Here is a 24,300-nt window from a genome sequence, read left to right on the forward strand (position 1 = left end):
AGCGTTTGGCTCCTTAGACGTAATATGCTAAATCTGAAACCAGTATCATTTTACCCAATACAAGCCTGCTCCACAGGCGTAGCCATGCAAAACAGCACAAATGGGATGTGGGGGGCTTTCAAAAAAAAAAAAAAAAAAAAAAAAGTACTTTCTTTCTCTGCGACACCAAATAAAATCGGAAATAAAATTTGGAGGAGGCAAAGACAAAAGGGCCGTGTGTGCCAGCGTGCTGCGCCCGCTCTCTGAACGTGTAGCACAGGCCGTAATGCCATGTAAGCAATGGCTTTAGCTTGTCAGAGAGGAGGTGGCAGCATTACCCACACTCACGCCTGTGCAAATTAGCTTTGGCTGCAAAAAAAGGCAGAAGGGGAGTGGGATGTGTGAGAGGGTGTGTGTGTGTGTGTGTTTGGCAATATGGAGGTTGGAATCCTGTTAGGACAAACAACACACCACCACCACCACCAGCAGCAGCGGCGGCGTCTCACCTTCACCGTGCCAGAGGAAAACACGGCATCTTCTCGCCTTTTAAACAAAAAAGAACCTCACACTGGGTTTTGGAAAACGTCTTAACTGGGATACAGAACATCCCTCTGGGCCCTCCAGCTTCCATCTCCTCTGCTTGCAAATGAGATGGTGTTTACGATGTCTCCCGTCACACACACACACGCCTCCCCTCGTAAATCTATAGCGCATTAATCTCCTTTAACTGCAGTCTTCCAACAAACAAATTAGGGGTGCGGAGGGTTCAGTGATGGGGCCCTGGATAACGCTGGCGTTTTATCCATTTATCTAAGGCTGCTGCGGGAGAAAACTCATTAAGGGGGGACTACTGGAATTATATGCTCGGCAGGTAAAGAGGATGGGAGCGAGGAGGGCCTCCGACCACCCCTGGGTCGACCGCCATTGTTTGGCGTGGCGTGGACTTACCTATGTGATGGGGGGGGGGGGGCGATAGCGCAAAAGCCAATTATAATGAACATAATTACAAAGTCACCCCTGGTGACGCCGGGGGCCTGATCAGAATACGCATGCATCATCAGAGAGGGTTGAGGAGGAGGTGCAGGGAGAGGCATCCTGCTGGGATGCTTCATGTTAGCAGGTTAGAATGGGGGGGGGGGGGGGGGGGTAATAAAGTGACCTCATTCAGTAACACATTTAAGTGCATTAGAGTACGTACTTTCATCCATCTACAATTCTGTTTGTTCGAGAGCCCCATTGTCTGCATGATCTCCAGGGGTTGCCTGGTCAGTAGACATAAAACGTGTTGTGGGAGGGGGGGGTTGGTTTACGTCCGATAACATAGCATTACTCCATCCGCTAGATCTCCAACTTGTTCTGTTACTACAGTAAAGATTAAGGTTGAACCCATTTCTCTGTCGTACCACATTCCCCTGCCCCTTAGTTTAGCGTGTTCACGTGACTGTCAGGGCCATCCCAATTCTTTTGATCGAGGGATAGGGCTAAGGGGAAGGGATAGAGTTCCTTAAGAAGCCATGAGGAGAGCTTTTCAGAGGACAACAGGACCAAAGTTGTTTGATATTGGAAGGTGAACACACACACACACCTGCATGCCTGCGCAGTCCCCCTCCCTGAAGAGGGACAGCAGAGAGGAGCGGGGTTCCAGCTGGAGGGGAGGGGGGGCTTCATAACGAGGTAATTAAAGCCTTATCATTCTTCCACTCTTTCTCCCTCTCTCATCCACACACACCGCACCTAATTTGACAGACAAATCACTCTGAATAATTTGTGCCGCGGTTTTGCCGTCGTCTATATCGAGGTGGAGGGGTGATTGGATAATTTAATTAAAATGTGACAGTTGCCACTTCAGGTTGGGGGAGGGGAGGGGGGGGGGGGCATTTCAGATTTTGAAGGGGTGTGTGTTTGCGTAGGGCAGTCCCAGCTTAATAGGGCTCGGGCGGTGGTATTGATTGGTGGGTGGCATTAGAAGGACTTGACCCCCCCCCCCCACACACACACACACACACACACACACCTCCTTCAACCCACCAAACCAAGGGTTTTACCCCCTCCTATTCAAACACACACACACACACACACACACACACAGGTATGAGCGGCTGGGGAAGATTAGGACGAGATTAAGCTAAAGTTACTCCATCCGTCCGCCATGTCATTCAAACCCCTCAACTGCCTGGCCGGTGTGTACAGGGCACGAGAGAGGGTGGGTGTGTGGGGGGGAGTTTCTCCACAAAGCACCTTACTGACCATCATCATAAACCCCATTAGTCTGGCATACTCTCTCCAAGCGACTCTCATAGCAAATCCTTCCAGCTAGACATCAAACATCGAAGGATTAGCAATCCCCCCACCCACCCCACCTTAAATTAGCGTCCGGGGAAACCTCCCTTTAACTTAAACAGGTCCCTTGGTTTTTAGTTGTTTTTTTTTTAAGATTACAACTTGATTTGTTTTCATTTTGCTCCCGATTTTTGGGACTTGGTATCTCTCTGACGCTTTCCGTCTCTGTCCGTGTCTCCTCCTGCCGCTCCAGAACCGTTTGTGAGGTAATCCCCGGCAGATAAAACTAAGGAGGACTTAACCACAGGAAGATTACAAGAGAGGCGCTTTGCAGATGCCTTTTACACCGGTCGGCATGGGTATTGGAGACAGAACAAGAGCTCTTAACTCATGAACTTAACAAGCACCCACTGAGGTGGTGTTGTATAGCGATATTGGCTATTACTGTAACTACATCAAACTACCTCGTTCCGGGTCGCACCACACACACACACACACACACACGTATAAAACATATGTGAAATGGGGACAATTACACCCAAAGAAAAGGAAGCGGCACATTTGTATCAATGGAAAACCCGCAACATCAGAAGAATGATAAAGTCTTAGAGCTTTGTTAAAAACGTATCCCAAAGGAAGGGACTTTGGCCACAACAATGTAGAAATACTTCGACCCCCCTGGGAAAATGGCAACGTTTAACCTATAAGGAAAGTTCCGAAGAAGAACCAAGACAACCATAAGGACGAGCTGGGTTTCATGTGTAAGACCCACCTAAAAGGACTTCACATCACCTTCAGTATTGACTGACCTTTGTATCTATGGGTCAGTTGAGGTAGTATCAACATTTTACCCCAGCAGCTGCAACTACCAACAGTCAAAAGACCCAAGTGAGGGGATCAGCTGTTCTTTGGAGAGAAACACCTTTTAAAATGTTTCAAAAAGACTTCTGCCAACTTCATATCTCTGTGGGAATTTAAAGAAAGTTGGATCGATGGATTAAGAGAGTGGGGCAGGCTGTCCAATACTGCCATACCAGTTTCACCACTGGTTCACAATATCCGTTCTTAGAACCCGCGTCTGAACCCTTAACTTGAACCCACAGAACTCTTAACTTGAACCATGACCCTCTAGGACACAGAGCTGAAAACATCTGTACGGTAAAAGTAGCATTTTTGTTGCATGGTCATCTTAAAAGCAAGAATCCCCCCCTCCGACAGTTGTGCCCTGCAGGGCAGCCCTGGACAAATTGCGACCTGCGGCCTTGAGGATATCTACTCAGGTATGGATCTCCTTCCTCTCTCCACCAGCTCCAATATCACCAAGCTCCCACAGAACGAGATAGTAAGAAAATGGAGGGGGGGGGGGGAAAACATGGAGAGAGGGGCCCGCGAGGGGAGTGCTTATTCACCCTACCCCTTAACCCTGAGGATTATTCTTCTAATATTACAGCTTATGGAGAGGCTGAAGGGGCCAATGAGGTGCACGGAGGGACTTCAATGCCCCAGTATCATGTCTCTTAATGGGGGAGACTCATGAGGGGCCTGCCCTGCCTGGCCGTTAGCCATACCCGTGATCACTAACCTGAATCCCTCGCTGACCTTCACCCACTCCTGATTAAGCAGACACACATGGGTTTAATGGCTGGTATACTGTAAATACACTAGACCCTCTTACCTTTGGGTATCAGTGTGTTGTAGTATAGTCTATGTTACTGATCGGTTGAGACCGGCTTGGAAACCACTCAAGATAAACTTGAGCTAATCACAATCGCTAAACGCAACTGCCGCTTTGTAGTCAGTTAGCCGAGTAAACACACACACAACAACAGGTTTGAGCTAAGGGAGGGCAGTATGTTTGGAAAGAAGGAACATAAGCATATATGGGGAAAGAGGGGGAGTAGAAATGAGGATGCACAGGGAGAACATTTGATCAGGAAGAGGAAAATAAATAAATGAAATTGCGGAATTAAGAGAAAATAATTGCGAAAAGAAGAAACGGGAGGACAGAAGAAGTGAAAAGGACGAGGGCAGAGAAGAGGACTAGTGGCAGCGCTATTCTCTCAGGGCCCCCCCCCCCCCAACCTCCAAAGCACTCCGCCATCTTCTCATACGAGATCCGCCGACTACACAATGTCAGAACCGCGGGCTTTCACCGCTAACCCTGCTGAAAGCTAATTAAGAAATATCGCAGCCTTCTGCGAACTCAATTAAATAATGTTAATTTATTTTCATTTCAATTTACACACAGGCTGCGCTGCGGAAGGGCCCTGAAAACAAAGACAGGAATGAAAGGACCGTGCTGGCCTCCGCCTCCCCCTGTGTGCGCTCTCAGCTCCTCTGAAACTCCATTTAATTTGGCCCCTTTGAATCACAGAACCCTTTTATTGGAGGCAAAAAAAGAAACATACATTTCCTGTTGTTTCACTTTGCCACCTCTTTAGAGGAAGAGACGTGTGTGTGTGTGTGTGTGCGCGCGCGTGTGTGTGTACTATAAACGAAGTGAGTGCTAGGGCCACTACTAGAGCGAAATGTCTGTGCCTCAAGCTAAAGATCTAGGTTCCAACTCTAAAAGCTCTTTCTCAAAACCATGCATGTAAATTTGAAGAGAATTTATAACAAAGAGAGGAAAAACTTTGCGACTCAAACTTTTTCCCCCCTGACGTCAGCAGCCTTCAAACTTTTCCTCGTATGAAAATAAGGCAAATAATACACCAAGCGGAAACTTGATGAAAATCCAAAGATCAGATGCATCTAAGTGTAGAGCATCTTGACTGAAACAGAGGAGGAGGAGATGCGTCAGATGGAGAGAGCAAGTGGAGGAACGGCGAGAAGGACTAGGGATCACCGGAGGGCAGGGAGGGTGAAATCGCCTCCGGGGGGAGATGGACTGAATCGGGACAGGCGTACCGTACGACCCCATACTGTGGAAACTTCGTCTGTTCATTTAAATTAATCCTTCAGACGTTTTTTCCCCCCATCCTTCCATAGATAGATGCAAAACTTGAACTCGATGCACCCCAAGAACCTCCCATTTCACACTCTGCAACGACACAGGAAGAGGAAGCTGAGGAAAAAGATATGGGGAGCAGAACTATCAGGAATCAATTCTTCTTCCGGATTATTATCTGTCTAATGTCCCAAGCATGGAATAAAAGGAGCCATCCATATTCCTAACAGGTTTGGTTCATGTGGCATTTCTACTAATGCACATCAACACATCTGTAAAAGAATTGAAATCCTTTAAGCATAAGGGGTAAAAGTTGGTTCAAGTGGGATCGGCTATAAGTTTGGCTGGGTTAGAGCCTCTGTCATTGGGATAGCAGTCGTGGTGAGTCGGTGGGTTAGCACCAAGAGTCCTACGGTCCATTTAACTGTCGCCCATCATTCATTGGGTTTTGCAGAGGGGTGAACTTGACCAAAAACAAGAAAGGTTGTACTTTTTGCGGACATTTAATAGACAGGTTATGAAGTAGATGCGCCAACGGGCGTAGATGTACCCCTGTCTTCCCAGAACCCCTCCCTGTCTGTGCCACAGAATCCCTAAATGAGTCACAGGAATCGTGGCGGTTCAGATGAGGCTGCAAATCATCGCTATTGGACACGGAGACTTCCCCTGTCTCCAGTTGAATGTAAATCGCTTTTGGAAAAGCTCTATATAAATCTAATCCATTATGTCTTATAGGACGTGTAGCTAACTGAATGAAGGCACACCATGTGTCCTAGATGTCCTGATTTGATACAGTCTGGTGTTGAAGTAGCGGCTGTAATGCAATGACAGGGCGGACAATGTAGCATAAATAAACCATTATTCCAACAATGTCCTTGCCCACTGAATATAGGATTTATGCAAAGACGGGGGGGGGGGGAAACAAAAACAGAAATGACTTCAGCTAAGCCTAAGTCAAATTATTCTGTGATCTATTTCAAACCTAACTGATATATGTAAAATGAGACATTGTAATCCTTTTTAGAGGGCAAGACTTGATTTTAACAGACCAGAATTGGATTTTTCGGAACCTTCAGGCAAAGTTGTAAATGCAAATGTATATGGTGTGGCATTTACTATGTTTCAATTTCAGATTCACATTTTAAGATAAACACTCCTGTCTTTATCTTGGGCTGACACCCCTCTCATTGCTATCGAAAGTGTAAAAATGGAATATATCCACACAGACACACACAGTTAACAGAGTTGGAAGATGGGGTTAATATAGCAAACCTATATTCGACACAAGGCCTTGGGCATCCTGTAACCTGCACAAGTAGTGGGTGCACACACACCTAACTATACTACCTTGACATTTGAAGTGAAATGTGTTGGTGCCTTCTCGACCCAGAGTGGGAATGTCTCCCTCTCTTAATCCTCTTTGACTTCATATGTTCAGAGGTCATCTCACTGCCAACACATGGGTGTGGGTATGTGAGAGAGAGAGAGAGAGAGAGAGACAAACAGAAAGTGTGAGAGAGAGAGTGAGAAATAAAGATGTGGGGCTTAGTGTGAATGGAATAGAAAACTATTCAACACCTCAGTGTGTCAGCAAACCTGGCTCACTTTTTTACACCAAATCTCTCCCCAGCAATTCTCTCACATTTTTGTCTTCTTCCTCCCCCCCCCCCCCCCAACACACACCACCCTAGCTCCAGAGGCAGTGGGCTGCTCCTGGCGGAGTGCGGCCCACCACAGGCCACTGGCTCTGGGTAATTAAACTGGTTTAGTCCCCCTCACCCATGGTCACACGCAACTGCAGCTGGGTGATAAAGCCACAGTGCCATAATTACATACGGCCACCATTGCCGCCCAGCTACACTAAAACAGCCATCCAGCCAGCTGGGGTGGGAAGGTGCTTGTGAATAGGGACCGTGTGGGTGTTTATATTAGTTGGACAGTGAAAGTATATGGTTAACATACGTGACATCTCTGCCTGTGTTGCATTTACTGTACGAGTGTGTGTGTGTGTCTGTGTTTGTACACACACTGTAGAGGGGTTCGACCCCCTTGTGATCACTGTGCTGGAATTAAGCCCCCAGTGTTTAAGCCCCACATATGCTCACTGCCTCCTGACACATTCACCCCCCCCCCCCATAACCCCCCTGCCCCCACCCAATCATTCCTCGCCACTGGGCTGGCTCCTCCTGTGACTGTGTGTGACCATCACCCATTTAATTACACTCCCCATGATTGACCTAATTTCAATAAATAAATAAATATAGGAACCCACCAACCCCGATAAACAAATACCTATATTCAAATGAGGAGGCTTTACTGAAGCATACAGAATGGTCGAGGGAGATGGAATTTTAGGGGTGAAAGGGAGCTCATGTAAGGGCCACTGGACACGGACACAGTCACACAGCGTACAGAATTAAAACAACACACACACACGGGCAATAATGTGTTGAGATATTAACTCAACAGCAGACACACACACATGCACCTTTATATAAAAAAACACATCCATCACACCCCGGTATTCTCAAAGTACCCCAAAGAGTAAAAAATAAATAAATAAAATGTTCTTGGACGTAGTTCCCACCAGGTAATCCTTTCTTGGATATCCTCTTACCTTGGGGGAGGAGGAGGCCAGCTCCCTCCCTACCAGGGCTGCCACCGGGATGGGCCCTCCAGGCTGGGCTCTCTGCCTGTCTGCTGCCCCCGTCCTGGGTTTGGGGGCTGGGGCCCCAGGGCTGGGGCTGGGTGGCAGGGGGGCTCGTCTCTTCTGGTTCCCCCCTGCCTCCTGGGAAGGGGAGGGACCACCGACAGAAGGCGGGACTGGGCTGGAGGTCCTCGGTTCGTAGAACGGGTTGGACCTGGTAGAAGAAGAGGAGGGGGGCGGGGGAAGAGAGGAAATGAGGAGTATGCGACAGGAGGGAGGAAGAGATTGAGAGAAAGACGTGGGGAAAGGGACGGGTGGCGACGACAGACGGGTTACAAGGCAGTCAGATGTTTGGGGAAAAAGTCTTCTCGAAAAGCCTGTGCTGTTGGCCTCACGAACTAAACCAGAGGGTCCACACGCGGCTGATATGCACGTACGCAACGCACAAACAATCGCGCTTGTGCGTCGGGGGAAACACAAGACACAGGTGCTGTGCACTGGGGTCAGCGCTCGGTGACCTCATATCCTCGCTGGCTAAGCAGGACCACTGACAGACGCATACACGGACACAGAGCCCCTTATCTATACACGGGCCTTGCTTCAGGCCTTAAACAGACCATGTCAAGTAACTCACTTAACGCCACACACACACACCCCTCCCCTCCCAATGCACACACCTCTCTCTCTCTCTCTCTCTCTCTCGCTCGCTCTCTCTCTCTTTCCCCCACACACACACAATGGAGTGAAAGCTTGACTGACTTGGTATCGGACTGAAAGACAAGGTTTAGGGCCACTCGGTGTCTATTGGGGGCCCCACGGAGAGAAAGAAGCGGGGGAAAGAATAGCAAGGCTGGCCTCGCAAGGTCTGGCACTGGTCTTTAGAAAGCTTCACCAGCTAAAAGACACGTGAATGGAGCCAGTCACAACACGAGGGTGCCCTCTTGAACTCTCCTCACAGAAGGAACTACTCCTGACTCGGAGGCAAGGGCGAAAAATACCCGATAGTCAATGACCCGCCAGTCTGTCGGAGCCTAGAAATGGCACAGGGTTGTTTTCTTAGTGGGGCCTTGCACGGACGAGCCTTGAAAATGGACTGTGCTGCTCCCCTTGCACGTTCTTTAACCATGAAATCAATGTTAAGAGTTTGACTTGGGCTGGTTGTTGACGTTTCTCACACTAGGAGACCCCCCCCCCCCCCCCCATTCTGCTACTCCAAAATGGCAGGTTTGACAAACAGTTCATCAACGGTGAGTGGTGATGTAGCGTTTTGGAGGATGACTGAGGGATGCGGGGACAAAGACAAAGACTGTGGAGGGGAGGGGGGGGGGGGGGCAAGGTGAAAGAATGCAGACAAACAACAGACTCCTTGTTTCTGTTGAAAGACCTCCCTCAGCACTACACTCATGAAGCTTGGGGTGGGGGGGGGGGGGCTACAAGAGTCTCTTAGTTGAGGGTCTCTCCCTTAGGTCCTTAGTTCCTCTAAGGTGCAGCAGCCCGGGTGCCAGAGTATGTCATAGTCGGCCATTAAGCTCATATGCTTACATCCAGGCTAACGTTTCAGTGTTACATATACAGTTCAGCAGCGGTCCTATTAGACAAGTGTACAGCGGCAGCCAATCATGCGTCTCTTCACACTCCCTCACAGGAGCCAACGCACACGCTTCACTCCTACTTACTCGTCCAGCTCGTCCTCCTCGCTCCGTGACATGTCGGCGTAGAGGTACTTGCTCATGTCCACCGGCCGTACCCCCTTCCTCTGTCTGGGTTTGGGGGGCTCCGGCTCGGGCTGGGGGTCCTGGTCTGGCTCCTCAAAGGGGTTCCCCGATTGTGTGAGTGGTGGGGTGCACGTGTCAGGCTCGTCTGGGTCATTGAAAGGGTTGGATAGGTCTTCGTCGTAGTAAGATTTGTCCTCCTCTCTCGGTTTAGGAGTGGGCTGGCTGGGGGGGTCTGGGGGGAGGAGGGGGAGATGTACGTCAGTGCTGTTGAGAAACTATTGTGGCGCACTTATAGCCCTGGCTTTCCCAAAACCCCACGTAGCTTACATTTGGCAGTTAACTGGGTACACCATAGTGGAGGCTTTTCTATTATTGTTTGCGGTTGGTACATACCTTCCTCATCGGGGTCCCCAAAAGGGTTGAGATGGTTGGGCTCGTGAGGGTCATCCTCTGGTTCCTCAAAGGGATTGGTGCTCATGGCAGAGGGCGTGTCCTGATCCTCGTCCTCCAGGAAGTTCAACTTGCTAATTAGCTCTGTCGCCACAGTTCCCGGGAAATCGTCGACCAAACAAAAGAATGCAGGGAGAGAAAGTGAGCACAACTCATGGAGAAGGGGACTGCAGCGAACATCAAAAGACCCGACACAACCACCCCACGATGAAAAAGGAACCACAATGGACCAAAACACAGAAAAGTAAATAAATATCTGCACTTTGGAGTGAACCTCGGGTATGAAGTTTGCTCGTTTTCTAGAACGTCCCTACTTCACCAACAGCCTTCGCCCCAGTACTCTCACTGCGCGAACCGGTTGGGCTAACTTGGGTGTCCAAAGGAAGCATTCCAAGAAGATTTACAGGAGGTTACCGAGTTGCCGTTGGAAACCTCTGGCGTTGCCTTGGTGTTACCATGGAGTTCTTCGTTAGGCAGAAGGAGGCTCATCCTCTTCATCATCATCACTGTGAGGGCTTGACTGCATGTGGGTGTCCTGTGTGTGTGTGTGTGTGTGTGTGTGTGTGTGTGTGTGTGTGTGTGTGTGCGAGACCATCCAAACAGTCTGTAAAAAAGCGTAGGACAGAAACTGCCAAATCGGTTTGTGTCCCTAAACACAACGTGCGAGTCTGAAGTCAGTGTGTTGTGTGCCGCTAAGCGATGTGCCCAGAATGAGTGAGTGAGTACGAACGTGTCTATATGATCACAAGCAGCAGAAGTGTTGGAAGGTGATAAGAGGTGTGTGGCATTTCTCCTCTCCTCGCGGCCGGCACATTCTTATCCATATGAGGCCACCGGTACCATCACGAGTGCCAACACGGGTGAGTGTGTGTGTGCAAACATTCTTTCACTGCTAGAGGTGAAGTATGACATTTACTTATTATAGGTCTACTACTATAATATGCTCCTATGGTTAAGACGTGTACTTGACTATTTCCACTAGGGTTTCTGTGAAAAGCTGAGGTAACTTGTCAGTAAGAGTGTCATCCTTTCCCATGCGGAAATGGTCAAAGAAAGAGCTTAGAATAAAATTGACAAAGTGTAACCAAAAGGGTTTTAAGTCAACGTCATAGATTGGGTTCACTACAAATGCAGATGTCGAGACATTTAAGGGGGTGGGGGGGGGGGGGTTCAGGGTTTTGGGGAGACCACGATGGAGAAAAAACAACATAAGGACAGAGAACCACATTCTGGACACCAAACCATATTGACTAGGAACACTGAGGTCATACACCAAAACAACAGCACGACACTGGAGGGGGAGGGGGGGGGGGCATGGAAGGAGAGGGAAAGGGGGGGGAAGAAGGAGCGTTAAAAGAGCGTGGAAGATGGATAGAGAGAGTAATGGTTCAAGAGAGGGAAAAGGGAGAGAACAAGAGCTATATAGAGAGAGAAGAGAGAACAAGAGAGAGGGGAGTCAGGGGGTGAGGGGGTAAAGAAAGGGAGGAGAAGGGGGGAAAGCTCAAAAAAGGACCTTCGGAGGAAGCGGCAGATTTAGCGGGCGCTTTATGTGCTCGCTTTGGGCCGTCATCGAACTCCCCATGAAAGCAGCTGAGGGCATTCAACTGGTTTACAATCTCTGTAAACAAGAAGGCCAAGGAAGGGAGGAAGAGGTAGGAGATGAGCACAGCGAAATAACACCTAAACAGAGTACACACACACACTTGCACAGACGCAACACGCACTCAGACGTGCGTGTTTGTGTCGGTGTGAGAGAGCTTACGTGTATACGTCAAGGCATAGAGGCGGGTACATACATTTCACGGTGCATGGTTTGATTAGCATTAGCATTGCTAATGCTAAATAGCTGTGCGCCGAGCGAGCTTGCTAGTTACTCTAGGTAGCTAGCCTAGCAAGTGAGTTAGTGTGGGGAATAGCGGTTAGGTTTTGACACAAAGACACCCCCTAATGCATATGACAAGTCAAGCATTGCTGTAGGAGCCCACAGTATATAGATGAGAAGAGGGGGGGGGGTGTTGGGCTTGGGACATGGGGCTTAATGTGTAGAGCCCATGCTTTCTGAAGGTGGATTAAGCAAAGCAGGCCACTGCGGGCCATACATTAGACTCCAGCATGAGGCGCCCTGAGCATGTATGGAAGAGAAGCCGGCAACTGTCAACTCTCCACACACGGAGAGGGAGGTGAACACGGGATGGAGGGAGAAACGAGGAAAGCTGACTTAGCATAATTTGACATTAACGAAGTCAAAATGGAGGGTAAGCTGCAGATAAAGTGCTGCCCACAAACAAGACCAAACCAAAATAAAGTAGATAAGAGCAGCTAATGAAAACTTAGTGCTCCGCATCCGACAATCAGTGCAGCGGCCATTTTGCGCACGGTGAACATGTGACCACATGATTTCAGTTATAACTCCATATGAAAGGCAGGAATGTGCAGTTTTCATTTTCATCACATTATGAAAAGACATCTTTAAATAACCCCCTGAATGTGAACTCATCAACATTTGACGACCTGAATATCATCTGATTATCTAGAAAACCTAGTCAATATTTTTTAGCATGCAGAGTGAGACTCAATACTGTTAGTGCCACGCCCAACCTTCTTCAACCGCGTCCGACACACCTCCTACCAAGGAGGTCACCAGTCTGTCCATAATACCCAACACCTTCACTTCTCTAAAACCACTGGAAGGGAAGATCGAACTGGATTCTCCCCATGTAATACATGTGGAGGAGGCGGCGAGGAGGAGGGAAGCAGAGACTGGATCCCTGGGGATACGGGAGAGCGGTGGTGCGGTCCTCACCTGTGATCTTGGCGGCCTTCTCCTCCTGGTTGACCCGGTTCTCCTCGTCCTCGTCGTTCTCCTCTTCAAAGTCGTCCAGGTTGCCAATGTCGGCTTGCTTCATGCTCATCAGGCTGGCCAAGCTCTGCATGTCCTCATCACTGGGGGGAGGGGAGACGGGATCGTTTTTTTATGAATGTGTGGGACACATAAAGGCTTTGCATGGTGATTTCCATCAAACATGTGACACCTACTACCACAGCTGGAATGGTGGCCGTTTTGTAGACACTAACAGAACACACCTCCACCCCTTTTACATAGGAGAATACCATGCAATTAATGCTGAGGTTCACTGTACATTGTGTGTGTGTGTGTGTGTGTGTGTGGGGGGGGGGGGGGGGGGGTGTTGTCATCCAGCTCATCCTTCTCCATGTAAAGATAAAACATTGGCCCGAAAAGAAGTCTTGAAGCCTAGTCAAGAGTTGAGGTACCATCTCCCTCCTCCTCCTTCCACCCCTCATCAAATCTAACCATTTCATCTCAGTCTCCTACAAGAATGCACTGTTCTTCTCTTTCTTATGGGTCTCCCCCCCCCCCCTCCCCCCTCTCCCCCCACCCTCTCTCTCCATCTTCTTCTTCTGTCTTCTTTCATGTTGTCAGCCCAGACACAGAAGCCTATTTGAACTGACGTGATGGAGTTTGTTTGTGTGTGGCAGACATCACTCCTACTAGGGTTAAGAGGGGTTACACGCTTTCGCTCCAATCACGCACTCCACAACAAAGCCCTCTGTAAACTAGCTAGTGAGTGTGTGTGTGTGTGTGTTTGTGTGATGCAAGTTCATAAAAAGTTGTATCCAGTCTTTATCCAGTTAGAAGCTATCCAGTTTAAGCTTTCATTCAGAGGTGATGAATAGTTAGTGTGGAACTTTCTATATTCTATAATGACAGTCTGTGCTTTCTATCAAATAGCGTTAATCTCTATGTTCTCACTGCAGTGTAATTTATTGGACCTGTCTTGCACAAGGTGGGCGGTCTTCATATTGTTGTGCAACATACCAATAGGCTACTGTTCAGAGGTTGCGGAACATCCTAACAACCTAAAAAGTGGACATTTACGGAGCAAAACGCTCAAAGGAATTGGATTCAAATGCACAGAAGTCAGTAAAAATTATGCAATAGTGAGAACTTGGGGCAAGAGAGTGATACAAATACAACATAAACAGATGAGAAGTAAGAGAGAGAGAGACAGAGAGAGAGAGAGACAGAGAGAGAAAAGAGGAGGGGAAGAATGGAAGGAGATGCGACGCAAGGAGGAAGGTGGGACACCAGGGAGGGAAGGGCAGAGGGAGAGGAAAAGTAACAGCTCCTAACTAAGGGGAGGAATGAAAGGAATGCTTGGAATGTCACATGGAGATACACTCGCTGTGTCACTGAAGCAAAAGAGAGCAGGAGGAAGATAAAAAGGGGGGGGGGGGGGGAATGAGACACAGACGAGGGATGAAGAACCGAGATGAAATTAAAGATGTAAAGCGTGTGAGGACAGAGTGTAAGAAGCGGGGTTCGTCCACCCTCCCAGCCTGCAGCCTCGGCTGTCTACCTCTGGGCGTGTTCTCCCTTTCCCTGCACTGGCTGCACCCGTTTGATTACAACAAGTTTCTCAAGGTTCATTTTGACACACTTTTTTTTCACGTCCCTCTCTCTCCCTCCCCCTGTGGTACCAGTTGCTGGTGCATTCAATCCTTTTTCCCCAACGTTTGGAGACATGTGATAATGCAATTGTTCGTTTCCCCCCACCCCCCCCCCCACCCCCTCCGGGTCGGGGGGGGGGGGGGGGTGAAGGGGGAGAAAGACTCACGTGGCCTTGCCCTCGCGGAGGAAGATGCAGGACAGGGAGAACTGCAGCGTGGCCGACACCACCTTCTTGGACAGGGGCTTGAACTTGAGCTTGACGTCCGTCTGCGTGGGCATGGGGCTGGCGTACTGCTTCATGTTGATGCTGCTGGTCGCCAGGGCTTTCCGCCGGCCCGACGGAGATTCCTGGCGAGAGACGGAGGGAAGGCGTGTTAGGGAACCGCAGGTGACTCCACGCGGCATATCTGTCCCACAACAGGAACGGGTCAACTGACAGGAACCTGTGATGAAATAATCCTGCTAATGGAGATAAACCGTTTGGCTACTCTGTTGTCGTCACTCGGAGCCATGATGCCGTATTCAAGGGACAAGAAAACGCATCACTCACAAAAGGTGCTAAATTCAAAGCGACCCAAAGGCACTGAGTCAATTTCATGTAGCCTATCAGAGGGCACGAGGAGGGGTGGAGGGGGGCTCGCAAATACTTATTCAATCCTTTGAGATGAGGGAGATGTGCTTCGGGGGGTAGGGGCTAGGGGTTGATTTGGAATTTTGGGCATGTGCCACAGTCTTAGTGAAAAGGATTATGGGATTGCTGAATCGATAGTCTGTATGTCGCTCACAAAGAAAACCAAAAAACGACAAAACAACTGACATTTTGGGGGGGGGGGATGTTAAATTGTAAGAGAGAAAATAGATCTGCAGCAAAGCCTCGTCAGTGTTTCCAGACAGGGCTACAAAACAGTTGGGCATGTGCACACGGTCTCTCGCTCTCTCTTTTGTCGTCGTCCCCCCAAAAAAGCGATAGGTTTCGTCTTGTGCACCTCTGGGTATTTCTGCGCCTCGCTGTCAGCGAATAGCGGATTTGCTGGCTCGCTGACTGTGTTGATACTGAGCCCGTACCATTTTTGCCTCCCTCCCCCCTGTTTTCACTATCTCCTTTTGCCCCCTCTCTCGCTTTCTTGTCCTGTAAGCAAGCCGCATTTCCCAGCCAAATAAAAATGTGTGCGTGTGTGTACGGCGGCCTAGGAACATGTGTTTGTCTGAATCCTGCACGGTGAGACACCACAGAGGAAGCGAGAGGACAAGCAGGGCCTGAACACACTCACTTGGCGTCTGCGAGGAACCAAAGGTTACCATGACCGTTTTTATCTCCCCTTTCTCAGTGTGACCTCTACACGTCGCCGTATCTTCTGTGTGTGTGTGTGTGTGCGTGTGCACGTGATCCAAGGCTCAGCCTGTGGTCACTTGTCCTCTGATGCTCTCATCCACATGCTAGCTTATTCAACAGTAGCCATGGTCAAATTGGTACGTAGTGGTAACATGGAGCCATCTTCCCAACGCACTGGGCCTGGGACAATCACTTTGTGCTACCATGAAAAACTAGCGTGAAGGGGGGGACGACGACCAGCCGCAAAACCCTAAGGATTCAGCCTCTTGTGGGCACAATGCATCACAAAGCCAGGTATTGGAGAACCCATATACATCCACACACGGTGAATTAGAGATGAGGAGATAGGACCTCTTTACATCTCCTGCCGCCTGATGTCTTCACACAGACACGCTCCCGCTCTGGTGCAGACTCAATAACAGCCTTATCACTGAGGACCATGGGGCATATGCGCACACACACACACACACACAGAGGGCTCCATAGCCTCTTTTTTTTTTACACTGTTTTGCAGTGTTACACCTGCTGGGCAGTAGGGTGGTCAGCCTCAGTCCTTACAGATGAACTGTACCCTGACCGAAACACTCACAGCAGATCACCCATACCCAGCTGTGAGTGCTACACAAGTGATGAACACATTAAGGCATGTCCCCACCCTTACACCCAACAACTGCTCCACCGAGCAAGCCCACCCCCTCCACCGTTTCCTTCCTTCCTTCCCTCCCATCCCTCCCTCCCATCCCTCCATCATCCAAGCCTCCTCAGACGAATGGGGGAAGAAAAGAAGAAGAAAAAATAAGCAACAGAACAACCACGAGTGTAAGATGTGGCGGGCGGCATTCGCCTGGCGAGGCCACTTGACATTTCCTGTTGACATTTGAGCCTCGTCAGATCGGTCTGGGAAATAACGACGTGCCGTCGTCCCTGAAAAACATGCAGTTGGATAGAAAGGCAGAAAAAAAAAGAAAGAAAAAACACTTCTCCTTATCGTTTTCCAGATTACACCAGAGCTATTATACGAAGCTAATAGTGCATGTAGCTACTTTATGAATGAATTTGCCAAATGCATCAAACACTTAAGGAGGGGATTTAGTAAAGAAAAAAAGAAAAAAAAGGGGTGGCTCTCAAAAAGGAAATACTTAAGGATATGCAAATATGTGAGAGAAAGAAAAACGGTTTAAACAGATTTGAGTCGGGCGGCAAACAATGAAAATGTGCTCTTTTCCCCAGATGCAGCGTGTCAATCAAGTGTGTGTATGTGTGCGCGTGTGTGCGGGCATAAGAGAATGTTGGGGAGGATTAGAGGGTCCAGGGTACTGACAATGTGTAAAACGAAAAGAAACGACAATAAGGAAGTTTAATTTGTTACACAGAGGCCATGACTATCAATACACACCCCCCTCAGAGCTTTTGGAAATGCTAACTACCTGAGTGTTGAGGGGAAGGTTGGAGGTGAGAGGGGTGTGTGATAGGAGTGGCTGCATGCTGCCCCCTAGCTGCAGCTCTTCACCACTTCACCTGAAAACTAAGCAGCTCCCATCAGACAAGACTACAACATAATGTTTGTATGTGACCCAAGGTGAATTTTGGTGCAAATTTCCAGTTGATTTTTAAGTATTCCTGTTTAAGTTTGCTACATACTTATGATACCATGGCATTTTGGCAGGACACACGTGTAAATATAGGGTTTAGGGTACCAGTACTAGCGCACAACCCTGATGCCAGCTGGCCCAGTATTGATCCACAGCTGCTCCCTTGGTGGGGGGGGCGGGGGTCAGGGCATGGGGGGGTTCCGGGGGGTCCCGCTGTAGCCCGGCTAGCCAAAATGCCAATGGGACGGGGCAGAGGGGAGTGCAGGTGAGGGGGTGGGTAGCCACCAGGAGATGGATTAATTAGGCTGAGTGCTGTAGGAGCTGCCTTCAGTACAGGGACCAGGTTAGATCTGGAGTACACACACACACACACAGGCTAGAACATTAGTGAAGGTGTCCACACCCACAATCAGCTAATGGCTTTTAACACATGCCATGTGTCATTTGCTTTCTAATTGTAACAAATGCAATCCATAGTCCCTATTGATTAGGCAGTGTTCACTGAGCAAACGCAAGTGACCGAGTTAGAATAAGCCCTTTCTGACACCAACTTACTTTTTAATGGTGAAAACATACCACTGACTTGAGATTTATTTCGATCCCTGTCTGTTACACTTCATCAATACGGTTGGTTAAAATATCCGTCACTGTCTAGCTACAGAATGTTGGTAAATGGAAATGTATGAATGCATCAATAGCCACTTCACAAAATACCTAGCACATTAGGCATGGGCCGGTTACCGGTTTCAAGGTATACCGCGGTCACGGTTTCAATACCTCTCAAATTTTCCATTATACCGTTTCTGCGGTATGAGCTGGGGTTTTTTATGTCTCGTAATAGACGGAAAGTGCAGGAATCCCTCAGGGTTTACGCAGCGGAGAAAGTAACCGTCCAGTTGGAACAAGTTAAGAGAGTTAGCATCTTTAGCACTGGTGAAATAAATGTTTTATAAAAAGTAGCCCTGCTACAAAATGTCAGCGATTTAGTACAAAAATTAGGCCCTACATTTAGCTGGTTTCACATATATACTTTTATTTAAGTCTTCCACCGTCTGTGTGTGTGTATAAGTTCAATTAAAACAATAATTATGTATTGTTCTTTTCAGTAAAAAAAAAAAAAAAAAAAAGAAATAAGAATTGAACTATTCAACTTGACATGTTTACTGCTGTTCAAACTATTTTATATGTTGCTTAAAAATAAAATCAACCAAAATATTTTTGAGCTCTAATCGCAATACCGTGATAACCTTGAGAAAAAAATACCATGGCATCATACCGTCAAAATCTGATACCGGCCCATGCCTACAGCACATTTAAAACAAATCCTTTTATAATTTTGTAGTCCCTCCCTCCCTCATCCCCTCTCGACCGCTGTTTACCAGTCGCCAAGGATGTGCAAACAAACAGAGACAGATCCCTCCATCCGTGTGTCACGCCACATGCAGAGAGAACAAGTGGCTGGGGAAAAGGAGAGGGAGGGAGGAGTGTACAGGTACATTTAAAAACTTAACCTCACAATGGGGACAAGTCAGAATCAGAATCAGAATCTGGTTCTGACTCGTCTATGACCCATCCCTCTCACTCCAACAAGGCGTCGAGAAGCTCACAGACCCAATCCTGAACATTTCTCATCCAATGTTTTTTGTTTTTTTCTGCCATAGAAAATTCAAACAGCAATAACACATCAGAGATAGGATATGTTCAAGTCAAATGTAACCGTAAAGCCAGGAAATACATTATCGAGGTTTATCACTACCACACTGACAATCTGATCATCTTGCAAATTCAAGGCTGTGTGTTGCTCTGCCTCAAGGACTGGTCTTATAGAGACATCCAATAAAATCCACATCTGGCTTTGAATTCTCACACAATGGCCTGATTTCTCTGTCCATTCAGCTTCCCTCAATAACTGATGAGGTGGTGCAGTTTATCGCCAAACCTGCGTTGAATAGGGCATTCTAGACGGGATGACACAGATTACACATTTTATTCATTTGCTTTTATTGCAGGGGAGGATTTATTTTTATGAGCCAAGATACTACCCTCAAGAGTGTGTTTGCGTATGTCTGTGCGTGGACTGGAGAGATGACAGGCTTTCAGGCCTATGTAAAGGACTGGTGTTCCTAATAATAAAATGGTTGGTGTTGATTCTCGGTGGGCACGCACACAACCAAGTTTGAATACATTTATCATTTATTACATTTATTTATCAGGACCCCACCTTTTCCTGTGAGTAGGAGAGAATTCGGCCATGTCTACTGTCTCGCCTAAAACATTTAGTCATTTTAGTCATTTAGTCATTTAACAGACGCTCTTATCCAGAGCGTCTAAAACAAATGAACTACATCTCCCTCCAACAACCACCTAATCCGGAGAGTCACAAGTGACAACAGGAAAAAACAACACACAGAGTTCATAAACAAGTAAGTGAAGCCTTGGGTGCCAAGGGGCTAGAATGTTCTAGAATAAGCCCGCTAGCTGAAAGACAGACGTCAAACAATTAGTGGTTCATTGTGCAGATGTGACTTGGTGTGTGTGTGTGTGTGTGTCTGTGTGTGTGTGTGTGTGTGTGTGTGTAGCACATCACACCCTCATGTTGGCCAGGAATGTCATTTGTGCAGAGCCTTTTCTGATTGTGAGAGATGAAAGGAGAAGCAGTACAAACCAGGTTGTCCTTAAAAGGCCTAATCCTGGCTGAGAGGGGGGGTGGGGGGGGCACCTTTCTCCCCCTCACATTCTTCTATTGCTGACACACACACACACACACACACACACATCTAGGGGGGAGGAAACCAATGACCTCCACAGCAAGGTCACAGGTGAGAGAGAGTGTGTGTCAATATGAGTTGAATTGCGTGACTTGTGTGCAGTGTGTGTGTGTGTGACACACACACACACACACACACACACACACACACACACACACACACACACACACACTAGAAACATGATGCGCCAATATTACCACCAATGGAGAAAAACACATCTCCTGCTCGCTCCCTCTCTGGTCTTATCAGTGAGTCCAGGGTGCTCTCCTCCTCTCCTCTCCTCCTCTGGCCTCTCCATCGCCCAGCGCGGCCCCTCTCAGACCCCGAGCACACACTTCAGAGAGGGGGCTAATGGGAAAATAAATTACTACCAGCCAAAAAGCCCTGCCACTGCACTTCCAACTGCAGACGAAGGAGGTAAAGGGAGATAGAGAGGGAGAGGGTGAGAGCGAGGTAGAGAAAGAGGGAGGGTGAAGAGAGCGAAAGATGGCCAAAATGGTCAAGAAAAGGAGGGAGGTACAGAAGAGGAGAGCAGAGAGAGAGAGGGGAGGACAAACAGGGTTGAAGAGGGGGGACTGAGAAAGCAGACGGGACAGGGGACAGAGAACCAGAGGGGGAGAGAAAATTAGGATATGGATCTCATGGTAAAGAGTGGCCAGGCACAGCTCCTCACAGAGAGAGATAAAGCGAAGAAGAGGAATTTTTCATTACAGTTGAGAGTTCACCCCTGGTGGGAAAACGGGCCAGGTTTTTTACCCCCCCCCCCCCCCACACACACACACACACACACACACACACACACACTTTCTACAATTTCCTACCACAACTCGACCTTCTTAAAGGTCCAGTATGGCCAATGGCAACACAGTATCACCAACACACACAAACCTATGATAATACTCTCAGCGATCTGGGATTGATTATTTCCCCTGCACCAGGCACGATATCAGAACCCCGCGTTTACCATGGTAACAGAGCCGGGTCGGCGGGTTTATCAACAAAGGGAAGGGAGAAGGCGAGCCGCTAAATTGATCCACAGGAGATGGTTTGCCCCAGACTGCTGGTGTTTTCTAATAACTGTAAATTGAGGGCATTGCTGGTGTAATGGACACCCTGGAAGTGCTGACTGTGCAGTCCTGCAGAGCGGCAGCACACGGCAGACTGTACGTGTGTGTGTGTGTGAGAGAGAGAGTACTGTGCATCCCTAGGCCAGAGGTTTGGTATACACACTAGAGCTTACGCTTGAAACTTAACACACCAAAGCCGAACCCCGCCACATTAGAAACTAACTGTAGATGCGTGATTTAGGAAAGAAGCCCCCCCCCCAAAACCTCTTTGAAGCAACCTCTCCAACTCCATAGCGCTAGAACATTGACACTTCACTCACAGCTTTCACCCTTTAAGTCCACGTTTGTTTAAGAATTTGAAAATGTGCCTTAAGATCTGACACGGCTATGATATGGCCTTTAATCCACAACAAGGAGGGAGATTTACTACGGTGGTGTGTGTGAGCGTGAGGGTGTGTGTGTGTTTGTGTGTGTGTGGGGGGGGGGGGGGGCGGGGGGGTTAAGATTGATACTGACAAAGAACAATTGCTGGCTAAGAGTCTCTCACCGCTCTACATCACAAAGGTGTATACACTTGGAGCTAAAGGAATAATCTGGAGAGACAAAGAGTATTAGAGAGACGATCCTCTGCCTCAGTGGTTTTGATTGTGACCAACTCAAAGAGGAATCTAATATGGATTAAAGAAGGGAGAGATTAGCATAAAAGGGTGACAATGAACACCTACCATGGGGAATTAGTGAGATAAAGAGCTGTGTGTGTGAGTGAGTGAGAGTGACTGAACGAATGAGTGAAAGAGTGAATGCAACAGACTGTCCAACCATGGAAAGTACCGGGAGGTGTGAGGTCCAGGTGGGGGGGGGGGGGGGGGTCCCCCTCATCAACCTGCTTTCCAGAAATCCAGCCCCATCCAGGTTTCTCTTTTCATCACCATCAGTGTAAGGGGTGGGTGTCCGTCCAGCCATCTTCACACCCCGAGACGCACACACACACACACAAAACTACATACACACACACACACAATGGGAGTTCCTTCACATTCCTCCCTCCCTGTCTCTAAGCCATTATTGTGCGTATGAGTCATATCCCAAACAGAGACAGTGATGAGTGTTTGGGTATCGGTGTAACTGTCAGTGAGCAGCTTACCACAGGAATTAGAGCACATCATAAGACCCTTTTCACCGTTACCTAGCGGAACAGCACCCACACGACACACACACACACACAAACTGTGACACATACCTACACACACCTGTACCTCACGACCCTAAGGGTCATAGAGAGAGAGAAAGAGATAGAGTTTCATAGTTGGCTGTCCTCCTACACACAGTACACACACACACACACACACACCAACGACAGTATAGTAAAAGTACTGATACACACTCACTACCAATCGCACACGCTCACACAAGGTCAGGCTTGTGGATAAACAAGGGGATTTGGTGGCAAGGTGTGTTGGGGGCCACAGAGCCTCGTCTCCATCACAGGCAGCCATCTTAAGACGCCAGGGGGGAAATAAATAACAGCAAAGATGATAACAACCGACTAATCGCACCTCCGTTCTCACCCGCGCCACCTCTGGCCCCGCCCCCTTCACCTTCCGTAACTGGCGAAAACAGAGGGAGGAAGCGAGGGATTAGAGTGGAGGCAGAGGACAAGTGAGAGTTGGGTCTTGACAACACGTGAGGCATTGGCACAAAACACAGGAGTGCGCGGTTGACTCGAGGCGTCTATTCGGTGGCCGTTACGGTGTCAAGGAGATCACTCGGGAACCAAAAACCTTTCAAGGAGATTACCTAGTAGCCTATAAGCTGTCAAGGAGATCACTCAGAAGTCAATGTGATATCGGTGAGGTCAGACAATAGCCAGTAATAGTGGAAGTAAATAATAAATAGAATAAAAGAGAGACATAAGTGTCGGGATACAACAGCAGGTTATAGGCGGTGCTGACCCCAAGACTAAGGAGGCTTGATAGACAAACAAAAGGAGCACCTCTGTCCTTCCCTCATCATCTTCCATTCCCCTCTTCTTCCTCCTACCTCAAGACCTGTTTTACATTCCTACCTAAAAACCTGATCCATCAGACACCACTATTGAACACCAGCGTGTGTGTGTGTGTGTTTCTGGGTCAACCTGAGGACACAACCATGTAACCTGAGGAGGAACAGGGAGTTTTAGACGAGGACAAGACCGGCACGCAATTTGGAGCTACCAGTTTTATACTGGGACAGGGTTTAGGAGAACATGTTGTAGTCCTCGTTGATAGGAAAGGACAGTCTAGAAGTAACCATCTTTTTGGTGGTGCGGATCTACAAAAGCGTCTCCACAACCCTTTTGACGCTGCGAGAAAAAGGTGCATGAAGAAAGACCCTTCCACAGCTATTCTGTTCCTAAATGACTTATGTAACCTGCTGGTGAAGCGGAGACTGGAATATACGGTTGACCACATCATCACCAGACAACATAATAAGAGCAGCAACATCGTCGCAGTCATTATACATGGCATATACTAAGACGAAACTACCCTCTACACCCTTCAAATGTGACCCCCACACATCACGGAGGCACTCGTGACCCTACAGTGCCAGACATTTCAGATTCAAGGCAACAGGCGAAGATTAGCATGCATCCAAGGTGACGCTCGTGTTTTGATGTTTATTTGGGATTGAGCGCCACGCCATGCAAGGCCAAACAAAGACCGTTTCGGTCCTGTTTGGGCCATCTTCTGTAGAGTCAATTTTGCGTGCGCGCGTGTGTGTCTTTCTGAGTGTGTCGAGTATATGCACAGGTTCTCCTCGCCGTGGATCTCGTGACATCTGCCGCGGCGTTGGTCACGACCAGCGCCCAGCGGGGCTTCCGAGGGCTCGCGCAGAGAGGATGAAAGACAAGGTCAGAGAGTGGGCCACGGAGACAGAGGCCAGACAGACCCATGGACACACACACACACACACACACACACACACACACAGACGGGAGTCAGAAAAGAGAGACTGACGCACCGCTGACGGACAAGGGCGTTAAAGACGAAACAAACAAATGAAACCCAAACG

General features: G+C 48.4%; 1 protein-coding gene across 1 annotated transcript in view; it reads right to left on the reverse strand.

Annotated features, from left to right (window-relative positions):
- LOC136943271 (EH domain-binding protein 1-like) overlaps window positions 1–24,300 on the reverse strand; it is a 103,619-nt gene that overhangs the window by 48,669 nt on the left and 30,650 nt on the right. Inside the window, exons 6-10 of the mRNA XM_067236534.1 lie at window positions 14,656–14,837; window positions 12,822–12,961; window positions 9,962–10,102; window positions 9,530–9,800; window positions 7,824–8,067 (exon numbers count right to left, since the gene is read on the reverse strand). Coding sequence (XP_067092635.1) covers window positions 7,824–8,067; window positions 9,530–9,800; window positions 9,962–10,102; window positions 12,822–12,961; window positions 14,656–14,837 — 978 coding nt within the window. The remainder of the gene's footprint in view (window positions 1–7,823; window positions 8,068–9,529; window positions 9,801–9,961; window positions 10,103–12,821; window positions 12,962–14,655; window positions 14,838–24,300) is intronic.

This window comes from Osmerus mordax, chromosome 5 (genome assembly GCF_038355195.1).
Source record: "Osmerus mordax isolate fOsmMor3 chromosome 5, fOsmMor3.pri, whole genome shotgun sequence".
In the NCBI taxonomy this organism is placed as follows: Eukaryota; Metazoa; Chordata; class Actinopteri; order Osmeriformes; family Osmeridae; genus Osmerus; species Osmerus mordax.